The sequence below is a fragment of the Bufo bufo genome, chromosome 4 (assembly GCF_905171765.1).
Source record: "Bufo bufo chromosome 4, aBufBuf1.1, whole genome shotgun sequence".
Classification (NCBI taxonomy): domain Eukaryota; kingdom Metazoa; phylum Chordata; class Amphibia; order Anura; family Bufonidae; genus Bufo; species Bufo bufo.
The window spans coordinates 604640022-604658704 of NC_053392.1; the positions used below are offsets into that span (position 1 = coordinate 604640022).

Sequence of the window (18683 nt, forward strand, 5' to 3'; positions counted from 1 at the left end):
GTAGAAGCCCCCATAGTGTTCCTCTCCCCCCTTCCCCCATATAAAATACCCCTTCTTTGTGGCTTCAGTAGATGCCCTCAATAATGTGCCAGTAAGAAGTGCCCCCATAGTGCCACCCAATAATGTCCCAGTAAGAAGTGCCCCCATAGATGCCCCAACAGTGCCCCTCAATAATGTGCCATTAAGATGTGCCCCCATAGATGCCCAATAATGTGCCAGTAACAAGTGCCCCCATAGATGCCCCCAATCATGTGCCAATAACAAGTGCCCCCATAGATGCCCCCCAATCATGTGCCAGTAACAAGTACCCCCATAGATGCCCCCAATCATGTGCCAGTAACAAGTGCCCCCATAGATGCCCCCCAATCGTGCAAGTAACAAGTGCCCCCATAGATGCCCCCCAATCATGTGCCAATAACAAGCGCCCCCATAGATGCCCCTCACTCCTGTGCCAGTAACAGGTGCCCCCATAGATGCCCCTCACTCATGTGCCAGTAACAGGTGCCCCCATAGATGCCCCCCAATCATGTGCCAGTAACAAGTGCCCCATAGATGACCCCCAATCATGTGCCAATAACAAGTGCCCCCATAGATGCCCCCAATCATGTGCCAGTAACAGGTACTCCCATAGATGCCCCCAATCATGTGCCAATAACAAGTGCCCCCATAGATGCCCCCCAATTATGTGCCAACAACAAGTGCCCCCATAGATGCCCCTAATTATGTGCCAGTAACAGGTACTCCCATAGATGCCCCAATCATGTGCCAGTAACAAGTGCCCCCATAGATGCCCCCCAATCATGTGCCAGTAACAAGTACCCCCATAGATGCCCCCAATCATGTGCCAGTATCAAGTGCCCCAATAGATGCCCCTCAATCATGTGCCAATAACAAGTGCCCCCATAGATGCTCCTCAATCATATGCCAGTAACAAGTGCCCCAATAGATGTCCCTCAATCATGTGCCAATAACAAATGCCCCCATAGATGCTCCTCAATCATGTGCCAGTAACAAGTACCCCCATAGATGCCCCCAATTATGTGCCAGTAACAAGTGCCCCAATAGATGCCCCCAATCATGTGCCAATAACAAGTGCACCCATAGATGCTCCTCAATCATGTGCCAGTAACAAGTGCCCCCATAGATGCCCCCCCAATCATGTGCCAGTAACAAGTACCCCCATAGATGCCCCTCAATCATGTGCCAGTAACAAGTGCCCCCATAGATGCCCCCCAATCGTGCAAGTAACAAGTGCCCCCATAGATGCCCCCCAATCATGTGCCAATAACAAGTGCCCCCGTAGATGCCCCTCACTCATGTGCCAGTAACAGGTGCCCCCATAGATGACCGCTAATCATGTGCCAATAACAAGTGCCCTCATAGATGCCCCCAATCATGTGCCAGTAACAGGTACTCCCATAGATGCCCCCAATCATGTGCCAATAACAAGTGCCCCCATAGATGCCCCCCAATCATGTGCCAGTAACAAGTGCCCCCATAGATGCCCCCCAATCATGCAAGTAACAAGTGCCCCCATAGCTGCCCCCCAATCATGTGCCAGTGACAGGTGCCCCCATAGATGCCCCTCAATCATGTGCCAGTAACAAGTGCCCCCATAGATGCCCCCCAATCGTGTGCCAGTAACAAGTGCCCCCATAGATGACCCCCAATCATGTGCCAGTAACAAGTGCCCCCATAGATGCCCCCCAATTATGTGCCAGTAGTAGTACCATATAAAAAAAAAGTACTTATACTTACCTCCATCAGGCTGGCAGCGATGCAATGCAGGCCTCTCCTGGATGACGTCATCGCACCGCCTGCAGCAGCCTCTGATAGGCTGAAGGCACTAGGCCTGCAGCCTATCAGAGGAACGGGGAAGGGACACGCCTCTCCCTCCCCAGCACTTCCATCTGTATCGCTGTCCTGAGGATGACCATGGAGAGGAGCGCTCATCTCCCTGTGCCCTGCCGTCGCCCCCTACATCACCAGTGGGGCTCAAGAGGGAGCTGCCTTGGGCCCCCCCAAGAGCAACTAGGCCCGGGGCAGCTGTCTCTTTTGCCGTGTTAAAGTTGGCCCTGCCTCCAGCATCAAAGTGTGGAGCCGGAAGGTCCAATAATCCTCCCTATGGACGAGTCTAGAGAATCTTCCCAGTGATTTCTGGGATCCCGATGATGGACTTTTGCAGAACTTGGTTGGATTTCCCTGGATGAGTACTGCTGCACCCATTGTATTGTAATCTACGGGGATAGGACAGGAGGCAGGTGACGGATGAGCCACTTATATACCACTCGCCGGTGATTCCAGCAGAGACAATTAGTGATGTTACATGGAAAGCAGCCCAGTGGTAAATCGCGCTGTCTGAACAGGGTTTAGCAGTAAGACTAGGGGCCAGTGCATTTTTAAGAGACTGACTTCGGCCTCATGCACACAACTTTGCTTCAGTTGTGGTTCCTTGTGTCTTCCTTTTTTTTTGTCTGACAGGGAGAAAAAAAGGAAGGTTAATGAAAAGTGTAATTTTATTGCACCAAGGTCTTGTAGAAAAAAACCGGACACGGACGACATACCAGTTGTGCGTCCGTTTTTTATGACGGACCCATTGACTTGAATGGGTCCGTCCTCCGTTTTCCACTGACAAGAATAGGACAGGTTATATTTTTTGACGGACTGGAATCACGGATGCGGAGAAAAAACGGAGGACTATCAGTTTTTTTTCACAGCTCCATAGAAATGAATGGGACCTCCGCTAAACTGTGAAAAATGACGGAACGGACGCGGACGTGTGCATGAGACCTTCATCTGACGGTAATCAGCGTTTTCTTTTTTAGGAACCACCTCCTTACAAGGAACCCGTCATCAGGATTAACGTGGAGCTGATTAATAAATATTCTTACTGCGCATCCTCCAGTCATTACTAAACTGACTTTGTCTCTGCTCAAAAGTATTGTAAGAAAAACAAAAAAAACTTTTTGTTTTTTTACTTTTTATTTTATGAAAAAAGTGAATTCTTTTGAGCGACAAAATTCTCGGACCGGCACAGACGACTTTCATGCACTACCGTGTTAATACAAGGCACTTACTAATGTATTGTGAGTGTCCATATTGCTGGCTGGATTCATTTTTCCCCATCACATTATACACTACTCATTCCCATGGTTACGACCACCCTGCAATCCATCAGTGGTGGTCGTGCTTGCACATTATAGGAAAAAGTGCCGGCCTCTCTGGTGGCCGGGACCAGGGAAGCGCACATAGGCTACTGTTCTTTCCTATAGCGTGGAAACACGACCGCCGCTGCTGGATTACAGGGTGGTCGTAACCATGGAAACGAGAAGTGTATAATGTGATGGAAAAATGAATCCAGCCAGCAAAGGAGGCGGCAATATGGAGAATCACAATACATTAGTAAGTGCCTCGTATTCACTTTCTCTACATAATAAATGCCATTTGCTGAAGTGAGAGGACCCCTTTAAGCCCAACAAAGTGACTTCATAACTGAATTGGTCCTTAAAAAAAGTAGGTTTTAATCATCTTAAAAAAATTTCATGAAATTTACAAAAAGATGCCAGGTTTAAAAAAAAAAAAAAAAAAGAAGCAAAGAAATTAAAATTTTTACAAAATAGAGTTTTTCCAAATTTTCTGTCAATTTTGGATTATTTTAATAAGCGACTCAAATGGAACGGGTCAGAAAACATTCTCAGAATCGGATGGATAAGTAAAAGCATTCTAATGTTATCACCACATAAAGTGACACACGTCAGAGATGCAAACATAGGCAGTGTCAGGAAGGTGAAAAATGACAGGGTCTTGGGAGGGGTTAATGTCATTGTCATAGAACATCGCAACACCCCACACCAGTTTTTCCTTTCTGCTATTCCTCCTGGGGCAATCACAGGAATTTACTAAGGTGCGGCGGACACGTACAACCCAACCAGCTGTCTCTACAGTCAGTGGGGGGGGGAAACGTGACCATTTCTATGAAGAAAAGGCATTAGCAGTTAGAAGCCAATATACGTGTGTATACAGATAGCGGACAATTACGGATAGCAGTGGACGCAGATGGTCTTAAAGGGGTTATCCAGATATACATTTTTCCTTCTCTGTGCTTCCGCACCAGGCCCTGCAACTTACTAATGTACTTGTGCCACGTTTTCTGTCTCTCTCCGAAGATCAGGAGAGTCGTCACTTCAAGTTTTGAAGTTTGGGTGTATGCTGAATTGCGTTATGGATTCCGTTACCACGGACCATAATGCAATTCCATCACGGACTTGTGTTATGGTCCGTGGTAAAGGAATCCATAACGCAATTCAGCATACACCCAAACTTCAAAACTTGAAGTTGGTTCATCCCTAGTCACGTGACTGTGCCCTGTGTGTAGGCATCAAATGCTCATCCCAGGATTCTAATGTCACGAGGGTGTCAAGAACCACGCCTGACTCCGTTATACCCGGGGTCAGGAAGTCGCAGCGGTTGGCTGCACGCTCTATGTAAGATAGGGCTGTTTCCTTATGGTAGCTTTCTGGGTTTGCTTTGCAAACCCTTTTTGGCTCACTCAGGGATCCGTAGCTTCTCCTCCTCAGCTGTTTCTTGTCCAGCACTCCCAACCTCCTTATATTCCCCTCTCTCACTTCTCTGGTTGCCAGATATAGAGCTTCCTGCCTGGACATCTATTCTGACCCTCTGGAGCTGTGTTGCTGCGTTCTCTGGTTGTTGGTCCAGTACGCTACCCTCCGGATCCCTGTTGGACCTTTGTGGACTGCTGTGGTCGCCCACCTGGGTTTATGTGTTTGTCTGTATTGTCTGTCCTCTCCCTGGTGTTTCCCTCTTAGTGTCAGTGGTGCGGACTAGCGATCCCACCGGCCCGTTCACTATCTAGGGCTCATTTTAGGGAAAGCCAGGGTTTAGGCACGTGATCGCCGCACGGGTGAGGAACCCGTCTAGGGACGTCAGTGCAGTCAGGTGCCAGCCGCAAGGTGAGTCAGGGGTCACCACCTTACCCTCTCCCTTGGGCAGGGCTTTCCCTTTTTTCCTCCCTGTGCGTGACGCTGGTCATTACATCTAATGTCCAAGATCCAGCAATATCGCAGCGAGGACAGCCCACTTCGGGGTTAATGCTGGGTAGAACATTTATTGAGGCTGGAGGACAAACATGAGGCACCATGCTGGCTGAGATCCATAACCAGCAGGAAGAGGGGGGGCGCTTCAACCTGCTCTATCTCAGGCCGTGTAGCTGCTAGAGATATCAACCAGGACTTCTTTTAAAGCTAAAAACCTAAGCCTTGACACAACCATTGGAAACCAGGGTGGGAGGGAGATGTCAAGGTAATACCTGCAGATTTCACGCCATACCAGGTTTCTTAGGCTACTTCTACACGACGACATTTGTCGCACTTATGTCGCGCGACAATTTTTATAATGGCAGTCTATGGTGTCGCACTGCAACATGCTGCGACTGCGACGCAACAGTCGCAGAAAATCCATTCGAGATGGATTTTTCTGCGACTGTTGCGTCGCAGTCGCAGCATGTTGCATGTTGCAGTGCGACACCATAGACTGCCATTATAAAAATTGTCGCGCGACATTAGTGCAACAAAATGTTGCGCTACAAATGTTGCAGTGTAGTTGTGCGCTGTCGCGCAACAAATGTTGTCGTGTAGACGTAGCCTAAAGGCTGACATCACAACCAGGACTCCCATGATCCCCTCTGTCAGAATCCCCGCCCAAATAGTCGAGTCAGACCCACATGATCATGAAATGGGCTGGTCGACGCTCTCAATCCACACGCAGGGTAGGTGGGGGTTCACTGCTTGTCATAGCGAGGCCGTGTGGGGGGACACAGGAGGAGACAGCAAGGGGGTGATGGGAGGTGTAGTGGGCGCTCTAGGGAAGGGTAGTAGTCTGATTTTGCAGCGCACAGCACTATGAGAAGTGTTTTGGCTGCAGCTCATCTATGTGGTGGTGACAGTGCCTCAAAAAAAAAGGAGGTTCTAAAATAAATGGGGCTAACTGCAATACGGCTGGAGATAGAGCCTTTAGAAACCTGGTATGGAGTGAAATCTGCAGATATTACCTTGACATCTCACTCCCACCCTGCTTTCCAATGGTTGTGTCAAGGCTTAGGTTTTTAGCTTTAAAAGAAGTCCTGGCTGATATCTCTAGCAGCTACACGGCCTGAGATAGAGCAGGTTGAAGCGCCCCCCTTCCCTTAGGCTACTTTCACACTTGCGGCAGAGTGATCCGGCAAGCAGTTCCGTCACCGGATCCTGCAATCTGCATGCAAACGGACAGCATTTGTAGACGGATCCGTCTTTCCGGATATCATCTGGAGAAACTGATCCATTATATTTTTTTTTCACATTTTTACCAGTCTGTGCATGTGCAGACCGGAAGGACGGATCCGGCATTGCGGTATTTTTTTATGCAACTGATCCGGAATTTTGGACGGAGGTAATACCACAGCATGCTGCGGTATTTCCTCCGTCCAAAACGCCGTTCAGTGACTGAACTGATGACATCCTGATCTCTGATGCATCCTGAACGGATTTCTCTCCATTCAGAATGGGGGGGGGGGGGGGGGGGATAAAAACTGATCAGTTCTTTTCCGGTTTTGAGCCCCTAGGACGGAACTCAGTGCCGGAAAAGAAAACCGCTAGTGTGTAGGTACCCTTACTGCTGGTTATGGATCTCAGCCAGCATGTTGCCTTATGTTTGTCCTCCAGCCTCAATAAATGCTCTGCTGACATTAACCCCGAAGTGGGCTCTGTCCTAGCTGCGATATTGCTGGATCTTGGACATTAGGATCCTGGGATGAGCCCCAAGAACTTAAGAGATTTGATGACGTGCAAATGAATTCAGCACCCACATTCTGTTCTGGGGCGTCTATATTATATTGGTGTCCTGCACTCATTGTAAATGCTGATAAAGGGGTCGTGGTCATGGACTCCGCGGCACTGCCGGTTTGACCAAATACAAGAACGCTTTTACTTTTCAATTCATTTATTTATAAAATATACATCCGTATATTACAGTAACACAAAAGTGTATATACAAGTCTTTGGCAATTATAATTGTATTCAGGATCCCTTAAAGGGAGTGCGTCACCTGGAAATTCACTGCCTTGTAGGCCTAACTCAGCTGAATGTAGTAGCGATCTGTTGCTTTAGGCTAGGGCTACTTTTTGGTAATAATAGTCAATGGTATCGCACCATAACATGCTGCGACACGACTGTTAAAAAAAAATCCATCCAAGTTGTATTTTTCTGGAGAAAAAGTACTTTTAGTCTATATGCACATGAGCAGTTAAGTGCACCGAAGGTGGGTCCATGCCACTCTGTGCACCCTTGCTCCTCCTGCTTCCTCTGCCAGCCCCTCCCTCTTCTTTTTGACTGACAGGTCCAGGTGACATGACTATGCAGAGCCCTGACCCCGTCAATGAAGGAGGAGATGAATGTACTGGCACAGAAAGTAGTAGGAGCAAGGGTGCAAAGAAAGGCTTGGCCCCTCCCTCTGTGCACTTAACTGCTCATTTACATATGGCATAAAAAAGTCATTTTTCTCTAGAATGAAGCAAAGAATCATTTAGTGAAAGGTATCGCCACATTCACCTGAGCTAGCCCAACAAGGCATGGTGGTGACACACTCCCTTTAAGGCTACTGCAGCATGTTGGGAATATGCAGATCAAACCAGTCCCAGTGGTTGACTGCTAATGGAAATCAACTGGTCAGTGAATTGCTGCTCCACTAATGGAGACCTGGACACAATGCCTTAGGACTCATGCACATGGCAGAATACTGTGTGCCGCCATATAGTGTTCTGTTGAGTGATGTACGTTATAGATAGTCTCCACAATTCTACTAGGGGCGACTAACTCCGTAGTACATCATGCATGGATTGATATGGCATAAAAAAATAAAATTAATGTATGTACTTCTGAGGATGCCCTATGCAAACTATCAATGGGCTGTTTAGCGCCACAAGTGGCAATAGGTTTTGTCTGGTAAACATTTGAGGTGGCGCTCTGCTATTGCCAACATCGGGTGTCCCATGTGGATTGAACCCACTATGATTTAAAAGGGGCACATTCATACACGTCGTCCTAATGGGACAAACCCTTTAAAAGATTGTTGATGTCCTGTTGATAGGAGCAGTGGAGCAGCAATGGGCTATGCAGTCATCACCCCCATCATAGCAGCTCGTCTGGAGGGACAACTCCGGTTCTGATGGACCATTAGCAGGGATCCTGCAGGCAGAGTTCCTTCCCATCTACTGGTGCGTTTGGTCGCTGCTGTCGCACTAGGACTGGTCTTTGGTTTCCATAGCCTCGGGGACGTCCCATGATACGAGGTGAGCCTCGTCTGTGTGAGTCGTCGTCTCTGTGTCCTCCACGGCTCCGTATGACGGATGGAAATCCTGCTCCAGCTGAGTGCTCTCGGATGGCGAAGCTTTCAAGACACTGGGGACGTACGTCTGAAATGACAGCATTGTATCAGAGAGGGGCAAACAACGTGATACGAATTGGGAGAGGACACAAAAATGGCCGGAGAGGGGGGCTCCTCTCGAAGAAATGGGACGATGTACATAGGACATTGATCCTTCAGATAAGGGGTGGCCTTTCCAATGCAGTCATTAGGGGAGGCAGGTATACGACACCAACCATCATGATTATGTGACTTGTGCCCGTTTTCTCTAATTTTGGGGCAAAAAATGTGCAGCTTTTTTGACTTGCTTGGGTACAAGCGGGGATGGGGCTGGCATAAATAATAGCACGTAGATTTGCTTTTCTGACACGCGGACTGCCAAAAAAAATGTGTCAAATTTATTAAGCACCCTGCACCTCTTAATTTCTAGTGCAAAACTAGTAAAACTGAATAAGGCTTCTTTCACACTAGCTTGTCCGGAAGGGGAACAGCCTACCGGATCCGTACTAACGTTTGCACACGTGTTCTGCAGGAAGTCCGCCCCGGACTCATTCACTATAATGGGGACGGCCGCAGCAGGGCAAACAAAAACCGCAGAGTTATGGGACACCTTAAAAATATAACTCTTTGCCGACAGAACAAAAATAAAATAAAAAAAAACATTATTTCTACTAAGAGTGCTTTTATAGTGCAAAAGTACATAACCCATAAGAATTTTTTTTTTACCTATACAACCATTCATGTTGGAAAATTCAGTGCATTTAGGTCCTACCCCCAGAAACGACCCAAACCCAGCTGGACCACCCATATACAAGGTGGCGCTAACACAAGTCCCACCCATTGTCAGGACAAGACAGCCTCAAGGTGGCTGGGAATGTCTCTCAAAATTGTGAATATTCTCTGCAGTTTTGGGGTTTTGCCAAATATGCGATCAGTAGAATTTAAAATCGTATTAATCTTTTTTTTTTTTCCTCCTTCATTTAGCCCACAATAAAAGGCTATAGCCTTACTATATTGAAAATAGAGGTTTTTATACTTAGAAAGCTATGACATATTACTGGTGCCTTTATAATCATATATTGTGCCTGTGAACAAACCAGTGATATACTGTATATTAGCTTTCTAAGCAAAGAAAACCTATTTTCTCAATAAAGTAAGGCTATAGTAAGTAGTGTATATGATATGTACATGCTAGGGCACAGCTTCGCCCTCAGCATGCTGATGTCTAGCCCTGTCAATCAAGGGGAGGGGGAAGTGAACAGGGGTGTTACAAAAGCAGTGCTCCAAGGATTCAGCTGTGCCCCCTGGTGCTCCAATGTGCTAATTTGAATATGAATAAAAACACATATCTCTGCAGCTGTTTAACATACAGACAAACGAAAGGTATCATTTTAATCAGCATGATCAACCCTACCAAGAAGTATGCCTGCTTTAATAGGGTTGATCATGCTGACAGAGGCTCTTTAAGCATCTGAAGATGCTTATACTCACCAGTGACTTTGGAGGGACTTCTTTCTTGAATGGAGTGTCTGCTCCAGGAGTAGATTCTTCTATCTGCATAGAAATAAAAATATGATTAATATTAATATATTGATGGTCATCGATATTTGATCGGTGCGGTCAGACTCCCGGCACCTCTGCAGATCAGCTGTTTAAAAGGAGCTGCGGACTCTTCAATCGCTACTAAGCACTTGAATGCAGAAAGGTCATGTAACCAATGGACATGACATCAAAGGCCGGGGAAGAGGCCACAGATCTCGCCCAAGTGTTGCTGTTTCAATAGATGATCGGTGGGGGTGCCGGGAGTCAGACTCTCACCAATAAGATGCAGATCACTATCCTGAAACAGGTCATCAATAATTCAGTCCCAGACAATCCCTTTAAACCTAGACTAAACTTAATAGGAGAGCTTTGTGACATTTCCTGTTTTCATCACCTCAGTGTAGACTGGGACAGAACGAGCAGAGTCATCTCATTATCACTACAGGGCTGGCGACTTAATGGCAGCTCTATTGTACTGCTGAAGGCCTAGATAAAGCAGGATAACTACCCTTTACACACAGATAAGCCTCTGTATGCAGCTCCCCTGTCACTCCTTTGTCTCAGGGGGTCCGGCTCTATTCCCTCACTTCCTGAAGACTCTTTTGGACTATGGACAATGTTGACCATTGACTCCTACTCAATATAGGTGCCATAAAGCAGAGACACCCTTCTACACTGCCTATACAGACAATACAAGAAGGAAGTGTGTCCCTCTAATATGGTCACCACCAGGGAAGGTTTAAATTTTTTTTTAAAAAAATAATAATAATTTGTTAAAAAGTTTTCAACAAAAAAAATGTGTTTTACAGACTGATATACAATTTATTCAACCAAAATTACATACAGGAGATATTCCCTTTAAATGGGATGTCCAGTTTGGACAACAGCTGCCATCCCCCAGTTTCCTAGAAATCGGTGAAGGAAGAGAAGATGACGTTGTACATTTCAGAGATGAAACCCTCACCTTGTAATTCAAAGGACTGAGATGTTTGAGGCAGTCGAAACAAGTATAGGAGATACTGATGAGGATCGTTATCAGCATGACAATCAGGCTGAACAGTGTGGCACCTTGGAAACCTAAAGAAATAGATTTTCTTTAAATTAAAAACATCAGTTCTCAAGAAGACGGAGCCTTTTTTAATGCAAGTCGACCTGGGGATTGGCAGTTGGCCACAGATACAGCTTCAGAAACCCCCTTTAGATGCCAGAACCCATCCCTGACACAACTACATGTGGTATACATGGTACTAATATACCATGGCGTAACTAGAGTTCTATGGCCCGGTCACGGTCACACCCTCTGCGACCATTACAACCTCAGTATCCGGTAACAATAATATCCCTTCCGCTCTGCGCCCAGTAATGTCCTTCCACTGCCCCCAAGTAACCTCCCTATAGTGCCCCCCAGTCATTTTCCCCCAGTCTTCACTCACATGTAATAGGGCCCGGCACGGTCATCGTACGTCATGCCAGGCTCTGCATATATCAGTCCCCAGCGCTACCCTACTAGTAGTTTTCACGTATGACTCACGCGTGACCGATGTTAAGCTCCGCCAACCTGCTTAGTTTGTGAATACTACTAGAAGGGCAGCGCTGGGGCCTGATAGAAGCCAGACCAACCGCATGTGATGCTGCTGTGAGGAGCGATCCGACGGTGCCCGGCATGAAGTACAGTGAGAGTGCCGGGCCCCGTTACATGTGAGTGCAGCGGGCCCCCTCAACCCGCCAGGCCCAGCCGCACCCTCTGCGACCACGATCGTTACACTCTTCTAATATACAGTTATTATCTACGACTTGCCGCTCCGCCTCGAGCATGGGGGGGGGGAGATGGTGAATGGAGGTGGTTCATACCCATTCGAAGCAGAGTGAAGAAAAACAGCCACATAATGCACAATATCGGGGCGGCCAGGGACTGTTTGACGGCTGAAAAGTGGATCTCGCCGTCCAGTTTTGTGGGCAGATATGCGTAGTACAGGTTGTGTCTGTCCACGAGGTGCTTCAGCAACATGTAGATCAAACCTGGGGAGGAAAAACTGCCGTAAGTATCCAGCGGGCATTCTGGCACCATTGATACCTCACTACATCTGTACCCACGGGGGGCACGAGACCCACAAGTAGATGCGCACTTAACCCCCTTGTTAATGTAGCACCAGAAAACAACCTATTGTTGAAATAAAAATTGTAAATTGTTTGATAATATATTTTTATTTTGTTTTTTTCAAATTTTCCATGCCGATTATTTGAGAAAAAAAAAAATCCTGCAGTTTTCATGCTGGCCGCTACTGAGCCTTATAATAGGCTAACACTTTTCTCAGCAGTCATCTCATTATCATTACAATGACAGATATTGCGTACGGTATATACAGATTACACAGGATCCACCATTCACAATAGGCGATGCCGCAGCTTATCTACTTCCCCTCACTGCACAACGACCTCTGCACAGGTCACAGAGCATGCTCGCAACACTCCCCCTTATTGAGTTATCTCCAGACTACAGTTTTCTATGCTCCATGTGACTGCTGTAAAGCAAATCTCTGCATTGCTGTAAATTATCATGGGCAGAAAATAGAATTTAAAAAAATGTACATAAAAAAAATTAAATAAATAGTATATGTATTAGTATCTGAGTAAAAAAACATATCTAGGTGATATATGCCCATTTACAGTCACAACCAAATTGGAACCCCTCACCTGCAATGCTTTGACTTACCAAAAGGCACAATGATGGGGCAGGTGATGCTGTAGGCAGTGATAACGGTGAACACGCACAACATCCAGGCATACATGGCTCCGAACTGGAATTCAAAGGCCTGGTGCTAGAGGACAGGAGACAGGCATCAGCACAAGGGGATCTCATCTGCTCCTCTTCCTTCTCATCAACCACTATTAGATTAGAATAAAACATGGCTGCTTTCCCCCAGAAACAGCGCCACACATGGGTTGTGTTTGGTACTGAAGCTCAGTTCTATTGAAGTGAATGGGGCTGAGCTGCAATACCACACACAACCAGGTGTGTCGCCATTTTTTCTAATCCTTGATAACCCCTTTAAGTACCAAAGTATTCCATTCCTTCCGCCCAAAATTATTCTAGAAAATTTACCCAAGATTTATTCTCTGTTCACATTAGCGCCATGGCTTTTTTTTTTTTTTTTAAAGGGGTGCACCATCTCAAAAAGTGATGGCATTAAACTTCCTGATCTGTGGGACCTAGCTGCAAAGACCCCTACAATCTTATGAAGGAGCTTCAGCTTCTGACCCTTTCAGAGTTTTCCCTGCACAGTGTCGCCTTCTACTGTGCAGGGAGCGGTATCACAACCCCATTAAACTGAATGGAGTTTTACAGCAGTTCTCTGCGTGGTGAGTAGCCGGGAGTGCCGCTGTCAGGTCAGGGGTCCTATTTTTATAATTCAGTAGACCACATTGAAGTTCCACAATGCAAATCAGGAAAAAATAAGGTATTACGGGGGTTGTTTTGGAAGAAACCCCCATTTTTAAGCAGGACCACACACCGCCGTGAGTCATACTTCCCTGATCCCCGGAGATCGTCTGTATGGCGGTAGAATGCCTCGTCTGACCATACAATACTCCTGCAGCAGCCTCTACAGGGCAAATGTAGTATTACATGCCTATGTGATGCAACGACAGACCAAGTCCTCCAGAGCGGGAGTGCTCTCACATAGAGGGTCTCTGCTCTCTCTATGGGGGTTTACATTCCCATATGACGCCCATGTACCCTAACAGAGTGGTTGTCACTTTTAGGCAACCCCTTTAGTCTTTAGTAGGAAGTAAGAACCTGCTTTATGTTCCGTCTCTCAGCAGCAGACTTGGCCAATATCATGCGAAAGGTGTACAAAATGAGGCCTGGAAGTCGCAGCAACTCCATCGGATTGCCAATAAACGCCGAGGCGATGACGTAGTTGACAAAGAAGGCGCCTTGATCCGGCAGGAAGACACATCTAAGACAGAAGCAACAAGACGTACATGATCACATGTCAGACGATTGGCCAAGATGATGTAACCATCAGCGCTGTGATTTGTCCAGACTTACTCTAGTCTGATCTGACCGTTATCTGAAGACTTGTCAAAGAGCCACCGAAAGAAGACGTCCAAGCTGCAAAACAACACAGGCTGAAGAGGTGGACGCGGCTCTGCCAGTCAGACACGTGTTACAGAGGACAGGACACTAACCTGGTCAGGCCAAGAGATGGCAAAATCAGGACCATGAAGATGAGGAAGATGTAGACTTTATGCATCATGATACGATTTTCTGCAGACCTGTATATATAAAAAAAATAAAAAATAAAAAGCATTGATGAAGCTGTAAATGCTGGAAAACTTTTGTGGCACTTTACTAAATGCATTTTCTGACATGCTTGATGGTGGAGCTGCAAGTTCAGAGCTCAGTGGGCGTTCCCTCTGCAGCTGTCCTCTCCTGCCCCACATAGATTTGACTCTTCAAGCTGGGATTTTTGAATGTTATCTTAAAATGTGTTAAAAAGATATACTGTACACAGCAATGGTATAGCAACGGACTGTGACCGACGCCATCCTGCTCCACGAATCCTTAAGTGCATTTGCTGGCCATCTGGAACAGGCAGTCTTCCTTAGCCTCCTTGTGGCGGGCCCAGCCTCCACTGCACTCAGCTGCAGGTCCGTGGCCACACACATGACCGCAGGCATGGGTGAATTTAGCATTTCTGGGATCCAAGCAAAGTCATGTTGCTCCGCTAAGTTCTGCCCTCATCAGGCCACTAAGCTCCACTGCATTACGCCATTAAGCTCCTCCCCTGTTGCACTGCTAACCTCCACATTGCAGTCTGGGCACACTGCTCTACAGCTGGTAAGGGAACCCCCACCCCCTGGTCCTCTGTGTAGTTAAACCGGCTGCACACCAGGCACGTGCTTGGTTTGCACGGTGGTAAAGTCCCCCGCTGACCTCAGGGTCAGACCACACACAGAGTTTGTAGTATGTAAACAGGAAGCAACAGATGCATCAGTCTGGTGCACATAAATCTGCCTAGGGGCTGTGTACATGAAACGGTAGATTTGCAAAAATGCTTTTTTCCTTCCGCAAGCATGCACTGTATAAAATTGATTTCAAGAGAGAAACTGTTCCTGCTATAGGGGATGTAGAAAATAAGGCAGAATCCTCTTTGCTTTGCCAGTAGACCTCAGGTGCTGTGATACTTGAATGGTTTGAGCAGACAGCAGCAGAACATGGTGACATCCCTTCTGCTGATTGTATTCAGAGAACACGGGGCTCGGGAAGCAATCATCCGTACAATGGGGTCCCTGTGATTTCGGCTTACAGGGACGAATTTATTCTATATGGCCCAGTCTAGCAGGACTAGTGCATCTCATCTTACTTTGTCCAGTGGGCCTCCCAGATGGTTGAGTAATACACGATGGTTGGCAATAATGAAGAGAACGACCACAGCAGGAGGGTGGGAAAGAACTGGCTGATCACCGGGTTCTGCAAGAAGAAAGAATACATGCGGTATTACCTGCAGATCTCTGTAGTAGTGTCTCCCTGAGAGCCGCGGCTCCATCTTCTCTCTTCCTTCCCTTCCCTTTGTTTTATTTCACTTTTTCAAGTGACGATTTTGATATACAAGTTAAGGAAATAGTCCAAAAATAAATGAAATTATCAAAAGTAAAGCAGGTCTGCCAGTTCTCTGAGCTCGAGACGTATACTTCTTAGGATTGCATTCAGTATTTTCATGAAAAAAAGCCGTTTAAAAGAGAATCTCCCTATCCAACTGTTTGCGTAGACACTTAGCTGGGGTTCACCTGGTTAAAGCGTTGGTTTTCTTTTGTAGATCCAAGTTTGCATCCTGAGTTATGATACCTTTTCTTAATATTCAAATTAGGCCTTTAGTGCAATGAGGGAGTCACCATTGCTCTTGTCGCATCTAAGCCGGGCTCCTTTCTGTGGTCAGCCCTCCTCTGGCTGCTTTACCACTGCCCGGCCCTGTCAATCAAAGTAGCAAAGACAGGGGGGACTGACAGACCTACTTTTACATTTAAAGAGGTTCTATAGTTATTTTAAACTGACTATCCTCTGGATAGATCATCAGCATCTGATTGGCGGGGGTCCGACACGCGGGACCCCCGCCGATCAGCTGTTTGAGAAGGCAGCTGCATTGGCAGTAGCGCCGCGGCCTTCTCGCTGTTTACCGCAGGCCCAGTGACGTCACGACTAGTATCACTGGCCTGGGCGGGGCTAAGCTCTGTTTACTTAAATGGAGCTTAGCCCCGCCCAGGCTTTTAATACTAGTTGTGACATCACTGGGCCTGTGGTAAACAGCGAGAAGCCCACAGCGCCGCTGCCTTCTCAAACAGCTGATCGGCAGGGTCCGAGGTGTCGGACCCCCGCCGATCAGATGCTGATGATCTATCTTCGAAATAACCGCAGAACTCCTTTCATTTATTTTTGGACTCTTTTCCTTAACAAATTATATATACTGTCACCACAAAAAGCAAAGGTTTTCTCTATGAATGGGCAGGGGAAGCAGGACTCACAGGCTCGCTCTATGAATGGGCAGGGGAAGCAGGACTCACAGACTCGCTCTATGAATGGGCAGGGAAAGCAGGACACAGGCTTACTCTATGAATGGGAGGGGGAAGCAGGACTCACAGGCTTTCTCTATGAATGGGCGGGGGAAGCAGGACACACAGGCTTTCTCTATGAATGGGCGGGGGAAGCAGGACACACAGGCTCGCTCTATGAATGGGCGGGGGAAGCAGGACTCACAGGCTTACTCTATGAATGGGCGGGGGAAGCAGGACACACAGGCTTTCTCTATGAATGGACGGGGGAAGCAGGAGTCACAGGCTTTCTGTATGAATGGACGGGGGAAGCAGGAGTCACAGGCTTTCTCTATGAATGGGCAGGGGAAGCAGGACTCACAGGCTCTCTCTATGAATGGGCGGGGGAAGCAGGACTCACAGGCTCTCTCTATGAATGGGCAGGGAAAGCAGGACACAGGCTTACTCTATGAATGGGAGGGGGAAGCAGGACTCACAGGCTTTCTCTATGAATGGGCGGGGGAAGCAGGACACACAGGCTTTCTCTATGAATGGGCGGGGGAAGCAGGACACACAGGCTTTCTCTATGAATGGGCGGGGGAAGCAGGACACACAGGCTTTCTCTATGAATGGACGGGGGAAGCAGGAGTCACAGGCTCTCTCTATGAATGGGCGGGGGAAGCAGGACTCACAGGCTCTCTCTATGAATGGGCAGGGGAAGCAGGACTCACAGGCTCTTTCTATGAATGGGCAGGGGAAGCAGGACTCACAGGCTTTCTGTATGAATGGGCGGGGGAGGCAGGACTCACAGGCTTTCTCTATGAATGGACGGGGGAAGCAGGAGTCACAGGCTCTCTCTATGAATGGGCGGGGGAAGCAGGACTCACAGGCTCTCTCTATGAATGGGCAGGGGAAGCAGGACTCACAGGCTCTTTCTATGAATGGGCAGGGGAAGCAGGACTCACAGGCTCGCTCTATGAATGGGCAGGGGAAGCAGGACTCACAGGCTCGCTCTATGAATGGGCAGGGGAAGCAGGACTCACAGGCTCGCTCTATGAATGGGCAGGGGAAGCAGGACTCACAGGCTTTCTCTATGAATGGGCGGGGGAAGCAGGACACACAGGCTTTCTCTATGAATGGGCGGGGGAAGCAGGACACAGGCTTACTCTATGAATGGGAGGGGGAAGCAGGACTCACAGGCTTTCTCTATGAATGGGCGGGGGAAGCAGGACACACAGGCTTTCTCTATGAATGGGCGGGGGAAGCAGGACACACAGGCTCGCTCTATGAATGGGCGGGGGAAGCAGGACTCACAGGCTTACTCTATGAATGGGCGGGGGAAGCAGGACACACAGGCTTTCTCTATGAATGGACGGGGGAAGCAGGAGTCACAGGCTTTCTGTATGAATGGACGGGGGAAGCAGGAGTCACAGGCTTTCTCTATGAATGGGCAGGGGAAGCAGGACTCACAGGCTCTCTCTATGAATGGGCGGGGGAAGCAGGACTCACAGGCTCTCTCTATGAATGGGCAGGGAAAGCAGGACACAGGCTTACTCTATGAATGGGAGGGGGAAGCAGGACTCACAGGCTTTCTCTATGAATGGGCGGGGGAAGCAGGACACACAGGCTTTCTCTATGAATGGGCGGGGGAAGCAGGACACACAGGCTTTCTCTATGAATGGGCGGGGGAAGCAGGACACACAGGCTTTCTCTATGAATGGACGGGGGAAGCAGGAGTCACAGGCTCTCTCTATGAATGGGCGGGGGAAGCAGGACTCACAGGCTCTCTCTATGAATGGGCAGGGGAAGCAGGACTCACAGGCTCTTTCTATGAATGGGCAGGGGAAGCAGGACTCACAGGCTCGCTCTATGAATGGGCAGGGGAAGCAGGACTCACAGGCTTTCTGTATGAATGGGCGGGGGAGGCAGGACTCACAGGCTTTCTCTATGAATGGACGGGGGAAGCAGGAGTCACAGGCTCTCTCTATGAATGGGCGGGGGAAGCAGGACTCACAGGCTCTCTCTATGAATGGGCAGGGGAAGCAGGACTCACAGGCTCTTTCTATGAATGGGCAGGGGAAGCAGGACTCACAGGCTCGCTCTATGAATGGGCAGGGGAAGCAGGACTCACAGGCTCGCTCTATGAATGGGCAGGGGAAGCAGGACTCACAGGCTCGCTCTATGAATGGGCAGGG

At 48.0% G+C, this 18683-nt stretch overlaps 1 protein-coding gene across 1 annotated transcript in view; it reads right to left on the reverse strand.

The window, feature by feature from the left end:
• Nucleotides 1-6975: 6975 nt before the first annotated feature.
• The window catches only part of TMEM63A (transmembrane protein 63A), a 61639-nt gene continuing 49931 nt past the window's right edge, over nucleotides 6976-18683 (reverse strand). Inside the window, exons 15-23 of the mRNA XM_040430575.1 lie at nucleotides 15327-15433; nucleotides 14149-14235; nucleotides 14009-14071; nucleotides 13754-13916; nucleotides 12671-12776; nucleotides 11809-11976; nucleotides 10922-11034; nucleotides 9907-9969; nucleotides 6976-8464 (exon numbers count right to left, since the gene is read on the reverse strand). Coding sequence (XP_040286509.1) covers nucleotides 8291-8464; nucleotides 9907-9969; nucleotides 10922-11034; nucleotides 11809-11976; nucleotides 12671-12776; nucleotides 13754-13916; nucleotides 14009-14071; nucleotides 14149-14235; nucleotides 15327-15433 — 1044 coding nt within the window. The 3' untranslated portion in view covers nucleotides 6976-8290. The remainder of the gene's footprint in view (nucleotides 8465-9906; nucleotides 9970-10921; nucleotides 11035-11808; nucleotides 11977-12670; nucleotides 12777-13753; nucleotides 13917-14008; nucleotides 14072-14148; nucleotides 14236-15326; nucleotides 15434-18683) is intronic.